Source organism: Typopeltis vanoorti, chromosome 5 (genome assembly GCF_054136105.1).
Source record: "Typopeltis vanoorti isolate ZY-2024b chromosome 5, IOZ_Tvanoo_1.0, whole genome shotgun sequence".
Classification (NCBI taxonomy): domain Eukaryota; kingdom Metazoa; phylum Arthropoda; class Arachnida; order Uropygi; family Thelyphonidae; genus Typopeltis; species Typopeltis vanoorti.
In genome coordinates, this window is record NC_143553.1 from 140,448,404 (window position 1) to 140,465,164 (window position 16,761).

The 16,761-nt window shown below is 34.5% G+C and overlaps 1 protein-coding gene across 1 annotated transcript in view; it reads right to left on the reverse strand.

Annotated features, from left to right (window-relative positions):
* The window catches only part of LOC150106877 (E3 ubiquitin-protein ligase RNF19B-like), a 328,715-nt gene that overhangs the window by 88,072 nt on the left and 223,882 nt on the right, over positions 1 to 16,761 (reverse strand). Inside the window, exon 10 of the mRNA XM_090392786.1 lies at positions 2,588 to 2,822. Within this exon, the coding sequence (XP_090248912.1) occupies positions 2,588 to 2,822 (235 nt within the window). The remainder of the gene's footprint in view (positions 1 to 2,587; positions 2,823 to 16,761) is intronic.

Here is a 16,761-nt window from a genome sequence, read left to right on the forward strand (position 1 = left end):
CTATCTATGATATGAATTTCTTCCTCTAGTCTGGAATCTTCTACAGAAAGGCATCAAGATTCTTTGTTTTCCAAGCATCAAGGCAGCTTTTTGGTTTGATAGTCATGGAGAGTACTTTATTTTATTTAATTACAATGAGGGAGGGACTACTGTGACAGTACAACACAATTAAGTTTACATTATCACTATCAATTATTTTCTTTTTCCTCCAAATTTGTCTATCACTTAGAATTGAAAAATGTTAGACAACAATATTGGTCTTCTAAGGCATTTCTGATAATCATTCCACCCCCCTGGGTATTTTTTCCTGCAAACTTGGCAGCAAAACCTGTTTGATAACCTTTCTTCTCCCATTGTGATGAAGTGACTATACCACATTGTGGTAACCCTGCTCACACTTTTTTTTCCTGACCCCCCCCCACAAAAGGCCTATAGCAGATTAGTGCCATGTATGGACTAGAGGATAAGAAGAAAGACAGAATCTGTTCACATTTCATTTGAACATTTGGGGGTTGTATTCTTTGGGAAAAACAGAGTGGGAGAGGCTGTTCTAAAGAACAGAAGTTGATTGAATGAAAGAGGAGGCAGTAAAGTTGGTTTGGTGAGTTTAAAGATGGACTGTAAAAGGGTGTTGTTAGCAGCGACTCTTGTTCTAATGATTTTGGAGGAAAGTGGAGGTAAAATAGTGGCCAATTCAGCAGAGCACTGTCCATGAAAGTATCTGTAGATCAAGGCAGAAACTGAACATCTGTGAGAGAGGGATCATTAACTAACTGGATTGCCCTCTTCTGGATAGAATCTAGCAATCTTAGAGAGGATTTTAATGCACCACCCCAAATATGGAAACAATATTAAATTGTTGAGTAGAGTGCTTTTAAAAAAAATCCTGGGGTAAACAACATTCCTTGTACCTGGCAAAGCTTAGACACAAAGTTTCGTAATCTACAAAAAAGAACACTGGAGCAAAACTGGATACAAAAGGAAGGAAGGATTCAAAATATCACTTAATGGATTGATCCCCCTGGCTTCATGCCTTATCTAGCAATCATTTATCAAGGACATTTAAGGAGCCCTGGGAGGTGATATGATCAGAGGATACCTTTGAAACAAGAAATAGGCTTCATCCTTCATGGCCAGCCTGGTGGTTAGCATAACCGCTCTCCAGCCAAGAGGCTGAAGGTTCAAATCCTGCCGAGGGTAAGGATGTTTGTGATTGTCCTACTAATTACCATGTTCACTGCTGTGACCTGTGTCTTGGCACAGTATGACCCTTGATGTCTTTGCACCATAAAAAATGAAATAAATCAATCATCCTTCATGACATCAAGTCTCTCATACACTTATGCATTTGTCAGATCTTTATGCTAATAAAAATCTTAAAGCCTCTTGTACAACAATGAATGTTTTGCACTTTACATGTAAAATGATGTGACTTATCTCCTTTAGTATTAATGTATCAAAACAACTGCTGTCAGAATTGTTCAGATTTTTTTGTATATTCTCTAGTATGTTTATCTTTTGATGAAGATATTACCTGGGAAACATGAAACATATAGAAATTTTGTTTATTACTATATTAAATCTATGAGTACGTCTGCATATATAAATTTGTCAACTCTCGTCTACATAGTTTGGTTTCAATGCAGTTATTTTAAAGTCAAAATATGATCTTCACATCCCCTATTTGGCCGAACTCAGTATGTTCTTCCTCGAGTTTCTCTTCCACAACCTTTCTTAGCTTTTCTTAAGTATACTTGCAGTCCAGGTAAGCTTGGAACACTCAGCAGAGAAATTCCTCTAGAATTCTCACACATTCAATTTTATTTCCATTTCTACAGGTGAGAACTATAAAAACTTTACTCCAATCATCTGAAATTTGACCTTGTGAATTGTATTTGAGCATTTCTGATTGAATATTCACTACTTCAGCTATCTTTCCACATTTCAGGCTTTTGACAGTTTTTCTACCTCAAGTACTGATATGCACTTCCTGATGGCATTCATTCCTCCTTGTTTCAATGAACAGTCTTTAAAAGTAATTACTCCACACATCCAGAATATCTTAGTTTCGCATCACATTTATCATTGATGATTTTTTTTTTTTTTTAAACATAGTACTCTGTTATCTTCTACATTCTTACATCTTCCATGACTTTTGTTTAGCTAATTTTGCCCAACATTTCGCTTTCTCAGATATTTCTTTGAGGACATCCAATGACTGACTGACTGACTTCCTATATATTTTGATGTGCTTTTTTTTTCCCAGTAATAGATAGCTTTAACTTCTTGAGTAAACTGCAAACTTCAGCTTTTCCTATTCTTACAAAGAACTTTACCACATGCCTCCTGGCTGAATCACAATCAATGTTTTTTTCAGTGTTTGCCACTGAGTCTGGTTTGGTTCTTGCTTCCAAACTTTCTTTTTTTTTTTTTTTTTCTCTAAGAAGAGTATTCATACATAGAAGAGGAGATATATTTATATTATGCATAGTTTAGTCATTGATATTATATTGTCAAAGAAATGGAGAGGGGAAAAAAAACTGAAATAGTATTAAAAAAATCTCCTGTATCTAAAAATTACACTTACTTGTGAGGGACATTCCCTGCTAGTGAAGCACTAGTGATACTTCCTGTCAAACTGTGGCCAGCTATGGCTGTATTGCTAGCACTCTCTCTGTCACTATCCCTATCTCTAATTAGTCCAACTCGCTCAAGATGACTTCCACTGCCCATGCTTAAACTAGTTGACATACCACAAGATACTTCTCCAATACTTGGATCCACACCTCGATTACTAGCATCGGTATTTACACTTACCCCATCTAAATACCAAGAACATACACCATAAATGTTTTATATTAAACACATTGCTTTATATTGATCCATAAAATAATGATTAATTTATTGCACAAATTATTATATACTATAGTATAATAATCCAATCTTACTTAGATCATAAAAGGTCAACATACTGGAAACTTTTTATGACTCCTGCCCATGAAGGGTTATAAACATACAGTACATTAGTACAATGGGTGGGCTAAGTTTTTATTATTATTATTTGTAATGGTCTTTTTGTAATTTTCTTACATAATCTAGAAACCTTGTTCTAGACTCCAAATGTGGAATAAAACTTCCAATAAGGTGAGAAGTGATGAAATTCATAATAAAACTTAATGGTATAACTAATATCAACAGACAACACAGAAGGATAAGAAAATAATTAATATTTATTAACTTATTTGCTGATATTTCGCTGGTATTATATCCAGCACCTTCAGAGCACAAACACAGTTTGTTGTCAAAGAATATGAAACAACAATTTGGTATAACAGTGGGATTAGCTTAAATTTAACAGAGAATACAAGGAAAGTCCTAATTAGGTGCCATCTATGTTGGAAAAAGAGAGAAAACAAGTTAATTAAATTTTAAAATGACTGTCTACCAGATTCTTGGTAAATTTATACAGCCATACTTGTTGAGGTTTGGAGTATGTTTTAAACTGCTGTTGATCCCAAAAACAATCTCTCTGACTTATGTGTAGCATTTTTGTTTTCTTCCATTTGATCCTATGTGAAGGGGGTATCCAAGGCATGGTGTGCTAGACCTGACTTGCCATAATGAGAGTGCTGGATGTATTTTTTATGTTCACTAAATCAACAGTTCTTCCTGTCTGTCCATAGTAAGCCAGGTCACAAGAATAGGGCACTTCATAAATTCCTGGATGTGATAAAGAAGAGATTTTGTCCTTAGGTGAATGGATGAGAGTTGCCAATTCAGCATAAGGTTTAAATATGGTGCATAGCTGATATTTATTAAGCACTCTAGATATCTTTTCAGAAGTGCCTTGAATGCATGGGGTGGTAACAGTTTAGCTGTAATCTTGCTTGGTATGATAATGGAGGCAATTTCTGGGTAGCATTCAGATTTTGTTTTTGTTTTTTTCTATCCTATGGGGATTATAGCCATTGGCTAAAAAGATGTGATGCAAGTGAATGAGTTGAGCAGGAAGAGCATTGTCATTGGAAGAGATAGCTCTAGCTCTGTGAATTAGTGTTTTTAGGACACCATATTGTCGAGCCAGATGATGGTGTGACTGTTTGTGCAAATAACTCCCTGTGTGGGTTTTTTTTATAAACAGAAAAAGATTCAGGAAGGGCAGACAGTCTTCAGCTGTTTTGTGAAGTGGATTTTAGGGTGTTGGCTATTTAAATACACTAAAAATGTATCTAATGTGTCTGGACCATGTGGCCAAATAGCAAACACATCAACATAGTTTAGCCAAAACACTGGTTTTGAGAGTGGCTGTATTCACTATACAGAAATTGGCTAAAGGGGGAAATCATTCAATTAACAGTTCATTTGTAAATAGTGAAATAATATCAAAACTAATCATTATATCTGAACTTTTTAAGATATGGTTTTCTAAAATACTTTTTAGGTGAACAGAATTTTTAACAAAGGAGGGAGAATTATTTGTGAGGGTAACTAGTAATTCAGCAAAATGTTTAGCAAGTTTGTATTTGGGACTGTGTATACTATCCGCAATAGGGCATAGGGATGTATTTTGTTTGTGAATTTTTGGCATTCCATCTATTCTTGGTATTTTAATATGAAAGGCTTGAGTTTGTTAACTGCTTCTTTTAGCCAGGAAGTGACTTTTTTTTTCAATAATTTGCAAATTTTATTTTTTTGAAAGTTAGTAGGATCACAATCTATGATTTGGTATGTAGCTGATCTTTTGCCTTCATATTCAGCTAAATTCATCCCCATAGTTGCATTACCTTTATATGCTTTAGTTATAACAATATGGTTATTACTGTACAGCTCATTTAAAGTACTGATTTCCTTTTGTGGGAAATTATTTTGGAGTGGCTTGGAATGGATTAAGATGTTGGTCACATCCAAACAAATGTTACTGGCTGTTGCTGGAAGCAGGACATATATTCCACGTTCAACGGAAGCCATTATTTTAGCTTTTGGAACATGCCTGAGAGTAACGGCAAAGTTATGTCTTCGACTTAATGCACAAACAGCTTCATCTGTTAGGGCTACCGATGATAAATTCCAAATGAGGTGATCTTGTTGTAATTGCAGCCATTTCATAGCACTAAGATGTTGAAGGATTTCAAATGTTCTGGTGCCGGTTTTTAACTTTAATGAATTCTTTATCAGTCACCGCATCGGAGATGCTATCTAGGATATTCCACAGTTCATCATGCAGAGCACTGATAGTTGCATTTAGTTTTGAGAGCTCCATATGAGTAGCGCTAATCTGTTCATGGAAATAGTGCTAAACTCGCCTGTTTGTAAATATGCTGGGCTTTGGCTGAGTGAAACTTGCTTTTAATTCTGACAGTTTGGTATTTCTGACATAGCCAGAGCCTTATCTGGCTAGTTTTAACAAGTAGATTAGTCTTGAAGATACTTCATGCACAAACTTTGTTTGCTTATAGTTGGGTAAGAATTAAAACAAACATAATTTCTTGTCAAATAAATATAATACTTTGTAATCAAATTACTTTTTTAAAAAAAATTTCCTATAAATGCTATTTGGGAGATGAAGATAAAATGCTGCAAAATGTGCTGCATAAACTTGATGGAAAAGATAACAGTAAAACAAGGGCATGTGTGCAGAGATTTTTCTGCATCTGGCCAGAAGGACTATTTCTAATATCAAAACGCTAGTACTGTAGAGGAGATTAATAAACATGTTCCAATGGAAAACACCTAATTCAGCAAAGTAGATTTAATATTAAGAATGCCATATGAACCTGTCAAGGCAACAATGCAGAACAGGTCAAGGTTATAAGAATGGAATTCACTGGCTAAAGTATATGAATCTATCTAGCTGGTGTTTTATGGTATGCAAAATTCCCTTTGTGTGTGTGTGGTAGATATAAATTGGCTGATCAAAGAATTAGAATTCAAATCTGAAGAATGGATTTGTATTCAAATTCAAACTCATATATGCAATTTCGATTTTAAATCTACACAATACATTAAATTGTTTACTTCCAATGACACCCAATTGTATTAAGTTTATGAACGTGAAAACTGCACTTCCAAGTTTCTTAAGTAGTGTCAATGCATTTGAAATGCTACTGGCAGGATAGTAAATCAAATTAAAACATACCAATAAGGACAAATATACAGGCTTTCAGGGATCATGTCTTTAAGCAGAATACCAAACAGGTCTTAAGTGGGTTATCAAGATAACCTATGCTAAATGTACACACATATGCCATGAAAGCTTATCTCGCATTACAATATTATTTCTGTATTTCCATGCAGAAGTAAATTCTAGATGATCTATTTGTAGATCTTTTGCATTTCAATTGTAATGCAAAAAACAGTTCACAGCATCAACATAAAGTATGAACCTGCTGAATACAAATTTAAGGGATCTTTTATTGTTATGGGTAGTCAAGCATTCATTATAACAACTTACGGAGACCACTCATGTTTAAATACTTTTTATACATGATTCCCACCCACAAAAAGTTGTAAATCTATAGTAGTGTGGGCTAAGGTTTTTTTCTCCTTGTTTTATCAATTTTCTATACTTTTTATTCATTTTTTATCTGCTCCAAAGGACCAAACAAAACTTTTTATTTGGAGGCATGAAGTCCAAATCTTGAACAATTTCTATAGCATATATCATCATCATTATACTTTCCATGAATTTAGGCCTACAATGGCCCGTTGAATCTCTTTTAGAGGATCTCCTGGTTTTCTTTTTACTAATAGCAGATTTTTTTCTCCCGGACACTCGGGTTTTTCATCCCACATACAGACAAATCGGCTGTTCAGAACACGCGCAATTGACAGACAAAAAATACTAGTTGTGGTGGTGGGTGGTAGATGGCTTTGATTGGTAGTAGGGGTGGAGACAGTTGTATAGTAGAGGTCCTCCCGCGATGAGTCTTCGGATTCCTTAGAGGTGTCATGAATATTAATAGTTTGTAATTTAATACTTGTTTTGGTAATCTTTCTGTTTTCGTTCTTTCAACGTGTTCTGTCCATTTATGTTTATATTTATTTTTTCTATTACTGATTCCTGGTTTCATTCTTTCATAATTTCTTTTGTGATTGATGGCATATATACATTTTTTTTTAATGTAAATCCAAACCACACAAGGTTAAAAACCTATAGTGCATCACTACTGTGAGTGGACTACCGCTCACAATAGTGATGACCACTGTGAGTGTGAGTAGTGATGAATTGACTAGCAAGGATTCCTACTCTAAAATAAAAAAAAAAAGGGACTTTTCAAGTGCTCCATGCCTCCAATAAAAGAATGATGGTCTCACACTGATCAATGAAATTCACTTACCACTTGAAGATATACAGATTAATCTCACATTAGGAATTAAAACAACATTCTGTAGAGTGGAGAGAAGAGATGTTATTTCCTCAGTCCACAGCCTTTCCTGGCATAAAAAACTGTACTTTTCTGCACAAGACACTTCATACCTATACAGCTGATAACTCTAAACAAATCCACCTAACCAATGAATACTGCTCACATATTTGAGGTGATGCACCAAAATCCTCTCTAAGATTGATTCCAGAAGAGGGCAATCTGGTTAATTAATGATCTCTCTCTCTCATACACACACAAAGAGAGAGAGAGAGATCACTTCAATCTCTCTCCTATAGATGTTCAGGCTCTGCCTTATGCCTATTCTACAGATACTTTCATCGACAGCACTCTGAATTGGCTACTATTATTCCTCCAAAATCATAAGATCAACGACTGCTGCTAACCAACACCCTTTTACAGTATAATCCAGCTTGAAACTCACCAAACCAACTCTCCTGCTTCTTTTTTCATTCCATCTGCTTCTGTTCTTTGAAATAGCCTTCTCCACTTTACCTTCTACAAAGAACACAAACTTTCAGTTGTTCAAAAAAAGATTCCTCTTTTCTTATCATCTTGTTTACACATGGCATTGATATGCTGTAAGTATTGTGACCTTTCATGTGCGAGTCAGAAAACTGAAAAAAAAGCCAGCAGTGTTCGGTGTTCTCTGGGAATATAATATGCTTTCTTAAAAATTAAAAAAAATTTCTTTAATTTCAAGATTAATAAAGCTTAAATAGAGAATCTTACTATATTCCCATGACCACTCGATTAATTTTTATATGTTAAAAATCTCATGTTTACAACTTATTTGGTTTAAATCCAACATGTTCTCCAGGAGTTCTCTTTTTAGCAATTTTTCATTAGTCTTTTCTCCAGTCTGCTTGCATAAATATTTTCTGGAAGGGAAGGTAAAGATTTTTGTGATCTGAGTAAGGAAATTCACTAGTTTTTGAATTCTGTTTTAATTTCCTTTTATAAAAATAGGTATGATCAGACTCTACTCCAATCATCTAGGATTTGACCATATGACCAAGTCTTTTGAACTACCTATGCAATATACCTAAAGTAAAACTATCTCCAATTTCCTGATATGTACACTCAAGGGGTGTACAGGGTATTATGACTTATTACACAATTAAGTTTACATTATTACTGAAGTCTTGTCCATAACTTTCCTTCAAATAAGTCTATCACTTGTCAAGACTCCAATACTGCCAGATCATCTAGATCTGACAGTATTGGAGTCTAATATCCTCGTTTGTAATATGATACTGCCATTGATGCCATATGTTCACTCCCATAATTTTTTTTCAGAACTCTCATATTGGTATCTCTATCTCCAGTCTTTAATTATTATTTCTAATCCAATTCTGATATCCGTAAGTTAAAAATAGTCTAAGCACTACTATATTTTTTGAATAATTTCTTTCTTATTCCATATAAATGTATTCAGTTGATTTCCTACCATACTAGTTTTGCTAATTCTGTTGTCTATTTTCCTATTCAATTTGCATCTTCATTAAAAAAAAAGTATACCTAAGTAGCTGAAATATTTTACTTGTTTTATAAGTTCTTCACTGAAGTCAGAACAAATTCAAAATTTGTTCTGGCTATTTTCACAATTTTTGTCTTTTTATTGCTAATTTTCATGTCAAATTTTTTACAGCTGTTATTCAATTTAGTTAACGAATCTTGTAGGTTTGCAGTGGATTTGTTCTGAATACATCATTGACATATATCAAACTAGTCTTTTGCTATCTCTGATTCTAATATGAGGTTTAATAACACTTTCTTTCATAATGTAATCCATATAGATGATATAAGAGTGGATATAGAGTATATCCTTTCCTCACACCTTTTTTTACATCAAACCACTGTCCAGGATACTTCATTCAATCCTAACTGCCAAAATAAATATAAGACTATGTATTTCTTCTTCTTCCCTTTCCCCTCTTTTACTTTGTGGTGTCGAGGGTTTTCTATTCATTTAACCACAACCGTACACAAGGATAAGTTGGTTAGTCCTATGCCTCCCAGTGTATCCCACATCTGTAAAAGCGTTGAGTTCTCAAGGCCGGTTTGCCTGCTTGTAGGATGAAAAACCTCAGATAAACTGGGGAGAAAAACCCTGCAGTTCACACCCAAGACCAGCTAACTTGGCTATGTCTGAGAAAGATACTAAGCTCCTCAACATCAGCGACAGGAATCAAACCCAGGACACTCCTTTCCCAGGCATATGGTTGCGAAGCACATAGCCACTCGGCTAACTGCGCAGACTATGTACTGTTGCTCTGTATAATGTTCCATTTACCCCATATAACTAAAGCACCCTGAACAGTTTTGCTCTTAGCACCTTGTTGTATGCTTTTTCCAGATCTACAAAATTTAAGTCATATTCCCATGATTTTTCAACCATTTGTTACAAAGTGAAAATCTGATTGTGACCACCCACTATTTCATCTGAACCTAGCTTGTTCTTCTCTAAGTTTCTCTTCACAGTTTTTCTTAACCTGTAGTGAAATGTGCTTGTATAAATTTTACATGGAACACTTAGAGAAATTCCTCTACTTCTTACATAAGCTTTTGTTTATTTTAACAAATGAGAACTATAAGATCTCTACTCCAATCATTCAAAATTTGACTGTATAATCAAGTCTTCTGAATTATGCAGAGTAGTCACTAAAACTTTTATACCTACATATTTGAGCACTTTTAGTCAAATATCTACTTCAGCTGCCTTTCTGTATTTCATGTTTTTGACAACTTTTTTCTACCTCAAACAGTGATATATACTCACTGCATTCCTCTTGACTATTTTTTACCACTGTTCTGTCACATCCTTGTTTCATTCAGTAATATTCCAAAGTAATTACTCCAGATATCCATAATATCTTTATCTTCAATTTTGATGTCACTTTTATCACGATTCATTTTACAGTGCTTTTTCTTCCATTTCTCAGCTTTTTCAATAGCCTCCAGAACATTTTGCTACCTTCCTGATATTTATCTTCTGTATTCTTACCAAAGTCTTCCCATGTATTTTATTTAGCTACTTTTACACACAGCTTAGCTCTTCTTACATTTTTGTAAAGTATTTTCTTAGTTTTAGGAACTTTTAATCGTAAAAAGTTTTTTTGCTTGATTAGAAATTAAATTAAGAAATTGTACTCTTGTTCAAGTTTAATCCTTTATCCAAGTGTAAGCAAACAAAGTCTGCACTTGAAGTATCTTCACAACTTGGCTATTTGCATACAACAGCTGATGACCTCACATCAGCTTCTTTAGTATCTCATAATGCAAAGCACACTTCCTTTCAGAAATGTATATCGCTATGCATTACAGGAAGGGTCAATATCCAGCCGGGTTTTGACATTTACTGAGGTTTCAGTTAATCAGTGGGAACTGATTAACTGAAACCTCAGTAAATGTATACTTCTGAAAGGAACTGTGCTTTGCACTGTGGGATACTAAGGCAAATGATGTGGAGTCATCAGCTTCTAAATACAAGTAGCCAAGTTTTGAAGATACTCCATGTGTAAAGTTTGTTTGTTTACACTTAGATAAGGGATTAAACAAGAATATAATTTCATGTCAAGTTTAATTCAATATCCAGACTGCCTCTAACTTCAACCATGGTGATCACCATGGAGTTCCAAGTTTTCTATTCTTGAACACAACTTCATAAAATAGCCATCAATGTTTTGTTCAGACTCCTAGGTTTGTTTCTTCTTTGAACACTTTCATTTTTTCTTGAATAATATTTGTATAATTAGGTCTACAGTTCACCTGTCAAAGCTTCTCAACTTTAATTCTTTTTAAATATTTTATTATAAAACTTTTATATCTCCATATTTAAGCCACTAGTAAATATCATTACCACAGTGGCCTTTCCACATTTATTATTATCCCAAGACCCCATGGAGTGAAGGACTTGTCTAGGAAGTCCTTTTGTCATACACACAGCTTATCATACTGTGCCTTAAGCACACAAAATTTCTCTGCAGACAACACTCTTATTCACTCAATTTATTCAAGTCTTCTTGAAAGGCCACAACATCTTTTCTACTTTTCATAATTCATTCCAGCTGTGCATCATCTGCAAACAACTGAATATCCCCATTTAAATCTTCGCCAATATCATTAACATACAGGTTAAACAGCAATGGCCCTAAAACAGACTCCTGAGGCACTCACTAGTGACTTTCCTCTTCCTGGATATTGCTTCCCCATACACAACTTGCTGATATCTATCAGACAGCCAGTCTCCAATCCAATGCACTAATCTAATATCCAACCCCATCCACTCTGATTTGACTATCAACTTATCATGCTGTAATCTATCAAAAGCCTTTGCGAAATCTAAGTGTACTACCACGTATTCCTCTCCTCTGTCCAAGGAAGCTGTCACCTTTATTGTAATAAGTAAGGAGATTACTAAAACATGACCTCCGTTTAGCAAATCCATGCTATCCATCAAAGATACCATTGTTGTCAACCTACTTCTGGATCCTAGTTCTCACCAGCTTCTTCAACAACTTAACCACAACACCTGACACACACAGGCCTGTAATTTAATGCCTGAGTTCTATCAGGCATTAAATTATGAAGTTGCACAATCTTGCCCTCCTTCCACTCACATTTATTTTTGATTTCTGATGGCTTTTACTACTTAAGTATCTATATATACATATCACTGACTGTGGTCCTTCTGGATATTTTCTACCACTATTCTATCACCTGTTACTTCATTTAATAACATCACTGTAGTAATGTTATTAAATGAAGATCTTTTATCTTTTCTTGTCAATTTTATTGGAAAGTAGCTATTCAATCAAATTGGTCATCCACCTTCCAAATATTGCTAAACCATTTAATTCTATTTCCTCTTATAAATGATAGAATGTTGGGTCTTTGAAACACGGTCTTCATTCATATAGTATTTTGAATTGAAGGGCAGTTCAAAATTTTTTTTCTTTCAAACATAAATTTCTTTTATCTCCTTCTGCTGTTGATCACATCTTATAACCACAGGCTTACTGCCTGTAAATAACTTAGTTTTTCTTTCAATTTTCTTGATAACATTCTGGTCTTTAGGAGTCTTAAGAATTCAAAGGAAATGCTGATAATTGTATGGATCAGCATTTCCAATTCTCTCCTTTATCTCTTGATGTGTATTATTACAGCTGTTGATTCCAAGATATTTAAAATTATCTCTTTGAGCAAGCAGATAATTAAGACAAAGTTGGATCAGTCCTCAAAATGCACACACATTTAGTCTTTCCTTGGTTTATGATCACCCTTACTTGCCGTAATTAGATGTAATTTAATATCCTGATGATAGTATTTAAGGGTAATAATTTCAGCATACATCAGCATGCATTATCAGGATGTTCTTGCCATTCAACTCTTTTTGTTGTTCATTTAGGTTTCTAATGACTTTTTCCAGTGCTAGTTGAACAAGATTTGTGAGACATCTCCTTGATAAAATCAAGATTTTATTTCAAATTTTGAACATTCCTGTAGAAAATGTGGCTTGCACTGTGGCAAGTGCATAGTTGTATCATATTTATATACTTATGAGATGTTCTAAAATGTCTCTCAATGCATTCTACAGTGCATGTACACTGTCATATACCTGCTATATGCAGTTGTTTATTGAATTCTTAGTTCATCAATTGTTTTTCATATCAGTACACATAATATCTTGTAAGTATCCAAGAGGGAGAGACATCTAGAGGTAATGGTAATCATGGAGTCTCAGTCAAAGAAAATAAAATAAATAAAAATAAAAAAGCATAATGTGGCTGTATTTAAGTCAAATCCCCCCCCCCCCATCTCTCTCTTTTTTTTTTTTTTTTTTTTTTTTTTAAAAATAGCATTCTTGGTAAGCCAGCCAGGTTGGCCGAGCTGGTTAGCGTATCTGCTCTCCAGCCAAAAGGCTGAGGGTTTTAAATCCTGCTGTGGGCAGGAATGTTTGCGATTGTCTGTGCAAATACTAGTGGTGCTGGTTGACAGTAGATGGTGCAGGTGTGGTTCGTTGTAGTTGGTGGAGACTGAGAGCTATAGAGTAGGTGCTCTCCCTCAATGAGTCTTTGGACTCCCTGGAGGTGTTGAAAGGTGTCACGTAATAATAAACATTTTGCCTCGAGTATAACATTTTCATCAAGTGGCAATGGTGATTTATTTAATAGTCTCTGAAAATACTGTTTGAATTCTTCAACATATCTTTTTCTCTTGACTAAGTAACTCTCCTTGGTCATCAGTCAGTTTGAGTTTGTAATTTAGAATCCATTTAAATTAAAGTACCATACTTCACTCAAAAAAACCTTTGAGCCATTTGCATTATTTTCAGTTTCTTCTATTAATTTTTTCTTTGCCAGCCTTTTCTCTCAATGTAGTATTTCGCTAGCTATATTTCTATAGCTCTCGGTATTCTGTGGTGATGGGTCCTTGTAGCATTTTTAGCCTTGTCTCATTACACTTCTTTACCTCATTTACATACGTTATGAATCAATTTGATCTTACTTTCTTTCTGTTACATAAAGAAAGGCTCAGGTGTTGTTCATTATTCATAACAATGCTTAAAGGTAAAACCAGCAGCAAGAGGAAATACATATTTATTAAACTCACAAATATTTTCTTGATTTTCTACCCAGCACATTCAGAGCACAATGATAACTGTGACAGGCACACAGCAATAAACTAAGTAATTGTAGAAACAATTTAAATGACACCTAATGTCCTTACATGGATTTCCTTATGGGTCAAATAACTAGAAAGTTAATTTAGAAAAGTCTGGCTATTAGGTCTTAAAATGATTAGTCTCCTAGATCTTTGATAAATTAATGCAACCATACTTGTTAAGGTTGGGAGAGTGCTTCACAGCCAATGCTGATTCTAAGAATAACCTCTCAGACCTGTAACAAATTTTATGTAATATAGATGTTTTTTTTCCATCTGATCTTATGTGAAGAAGTATCCAGAGCATGGTCTGCCAATCCCAACATGCCATACAGATGATCTCATATGTAATTTTGATGTTGTTCAAGCTGGATGTTAGCCAATCTACCAGCCTGTCTCAAGTAGGATAAACTGCAGGCACAAGAAACTTTTTACACTCCCAGATGTTCAAGAGGGTGTAGAAGGATAATGAGCAGCCATTACCAAAGATCTGGAACAGTATCATTTTAAGACCTAATAGCCAGACTTCTCTGAATTAACTTTGTAGTTATCTAAACCATAGAAAGAGCCATGTAAGAACATTAGATGTTAGTTACAATTTAAACTGTTTCTACAATTACTGACTTTAGTGCTGTGTGTCTGTCACAGTTATCATTGTGCTCTGATGATGCTGGGTAGAAAACTAGCAAAATATTGAGTTTAATAAACTTATTTTTCCTCTTGGTGTTGGTTATACCCTTAAGATTTCTTTCTGTTGCTTGTAAAATGAACTGCACAGAGTTTCTTCTGCACAACAAGTAACAACAATTCTGGTCTGAGTCTCTATTTTCTGTTTCTCTAAGTTATAAGACAAAGTGAATATCATATTGCCTGCTCTATTCTTCTTTGCTATAAAGAAAATTTATTATAGCAAATATTTAATATAAAAAAAGATTGTATCTATAGACATACAAGATATGTCTGCAATGACTCAATTGTAATTATTCATTATATCCAGAAAAACATTTATGTTTTTCTGGATATAATGTTTATAAGCAACAAATACAAAATGTTATATTCTGGCAATAACAATCAGGGAAAAGAGGGAGTAGCCATAGTATTCAACACTAAATATGATGATGATAATCTTGAATGGCATGCAATTTAAAGTATAGTATGTGGGCAAATATCAGAATGAGGAACTCGAAAATGAGAATTATTTGTGCTGATGGTCCCACAAAAGGTTCGTTCTACCAAGGAAGAAATGGAGGAATTTTTTTGAGGCATTAGAGAAGGAAGTTGGCACAATGAAAAAGGAAAAGTTGGTCATTGTTGGAGATCTAAACAGCAGCGTAGGAAATGATTACCAGACATACAGAAACGTTTGGGGAAAATTTGGAGAAAAGTGCAAAACTAATAATAATGGTAAATGCCTGCTGGATTTCTTTTTCATGATGCAAGAAGTAAAAAAAGTATCACTGACTATGTTAGTTGACAGTGATGTTTTTGCAATAGTTCAGGACACAAGAATATACACAGAAGATTTGAAATAGGAAGTGATCACTATTTAGTTATGAGGAGGATAAAATTGAATTTCACATCGAAAAGAAGAGTGTGTAAGAAAGTTTTAAAGTAAATCAAAGTTGAGCAGCTTTCACAGGTGGACTGTAGACTCAAATACACAAATATCATTGAAGAAAAAAAAATGAAAGTTTAAAAACAAGAACCAAACTTTGGCAAACTATGAAGAAAACATTGATTGATTCAGTCAGCGAGGCATATAGTGAGGTTGTAAGGACAGAAAAATCAGAACTCCATGGTGGATACCGGAAGTTAAAGTGGCAGTCAAGGCAAAGAAGAAAGCATATGGAAAGTTCCTGGCAAATAAGTCAGCTTGTGCTCTTAGAGAATACAGAGAAAAATGTAAGAAAGTGAAGCACTGTGTAAAACTAGCTAAACAAAAGTCATGGGAAGACTTTGGTAAGAACATACAAAATAAGTATCAGGAAGATGGCAAAATATTCTGGAAGCAATTGAAAAAAACTTAGAAATGGAGGAAAAATTACTGTAAAAGGAATCAGAGATGATGAAGGTGACATGAAAACTGAAGATAAAAATATTCTGGATGTCTGGAGTAATTCCTTTGAAAGACTGATGAATGAAACAAGCAGTATCAGCATGATGGTAGAAAATTCACAACAGGAATGTAATCAGGAATACATATCCATACTTGAAGTAGAAAAAAAAAATCATCAGAAACCTGAAATGTGGGAAGGCAGCTGGAGTAGATGAACTTCGATCAGAAATGCTCAGATATTATTATTATTATTAAGAGAGAGAGTTCAAGGGAGTCAGGAACTCATTGAGGGAGGCCATACTATTCACACCAGATGCCATACCTATTTTTGAATTCATTCATGCTACTTGCACACACAACATCCAACAGCAACCCATTCCAATCATGAATTACTCTATGAGAGAAAAATCTAGTCCTAACCCCACCCTCTATAAAAGGAAAAATTCCATCTATTGAAATTCTGTATAACCCTTTCAGAAGTTTGTAAGTCTCAATAATATCACTACTTTTTCTCCTGAATGCTAGTGTCTGTAGCCTACAGATTCTCAATCTATCTTCATGATAGTATTCGACAAACCTGATATCATTTTTGACACTCATTTGCATATTCTCCACTATATCAATCACCATGGAAACCAGGAGATCAGACTTGTG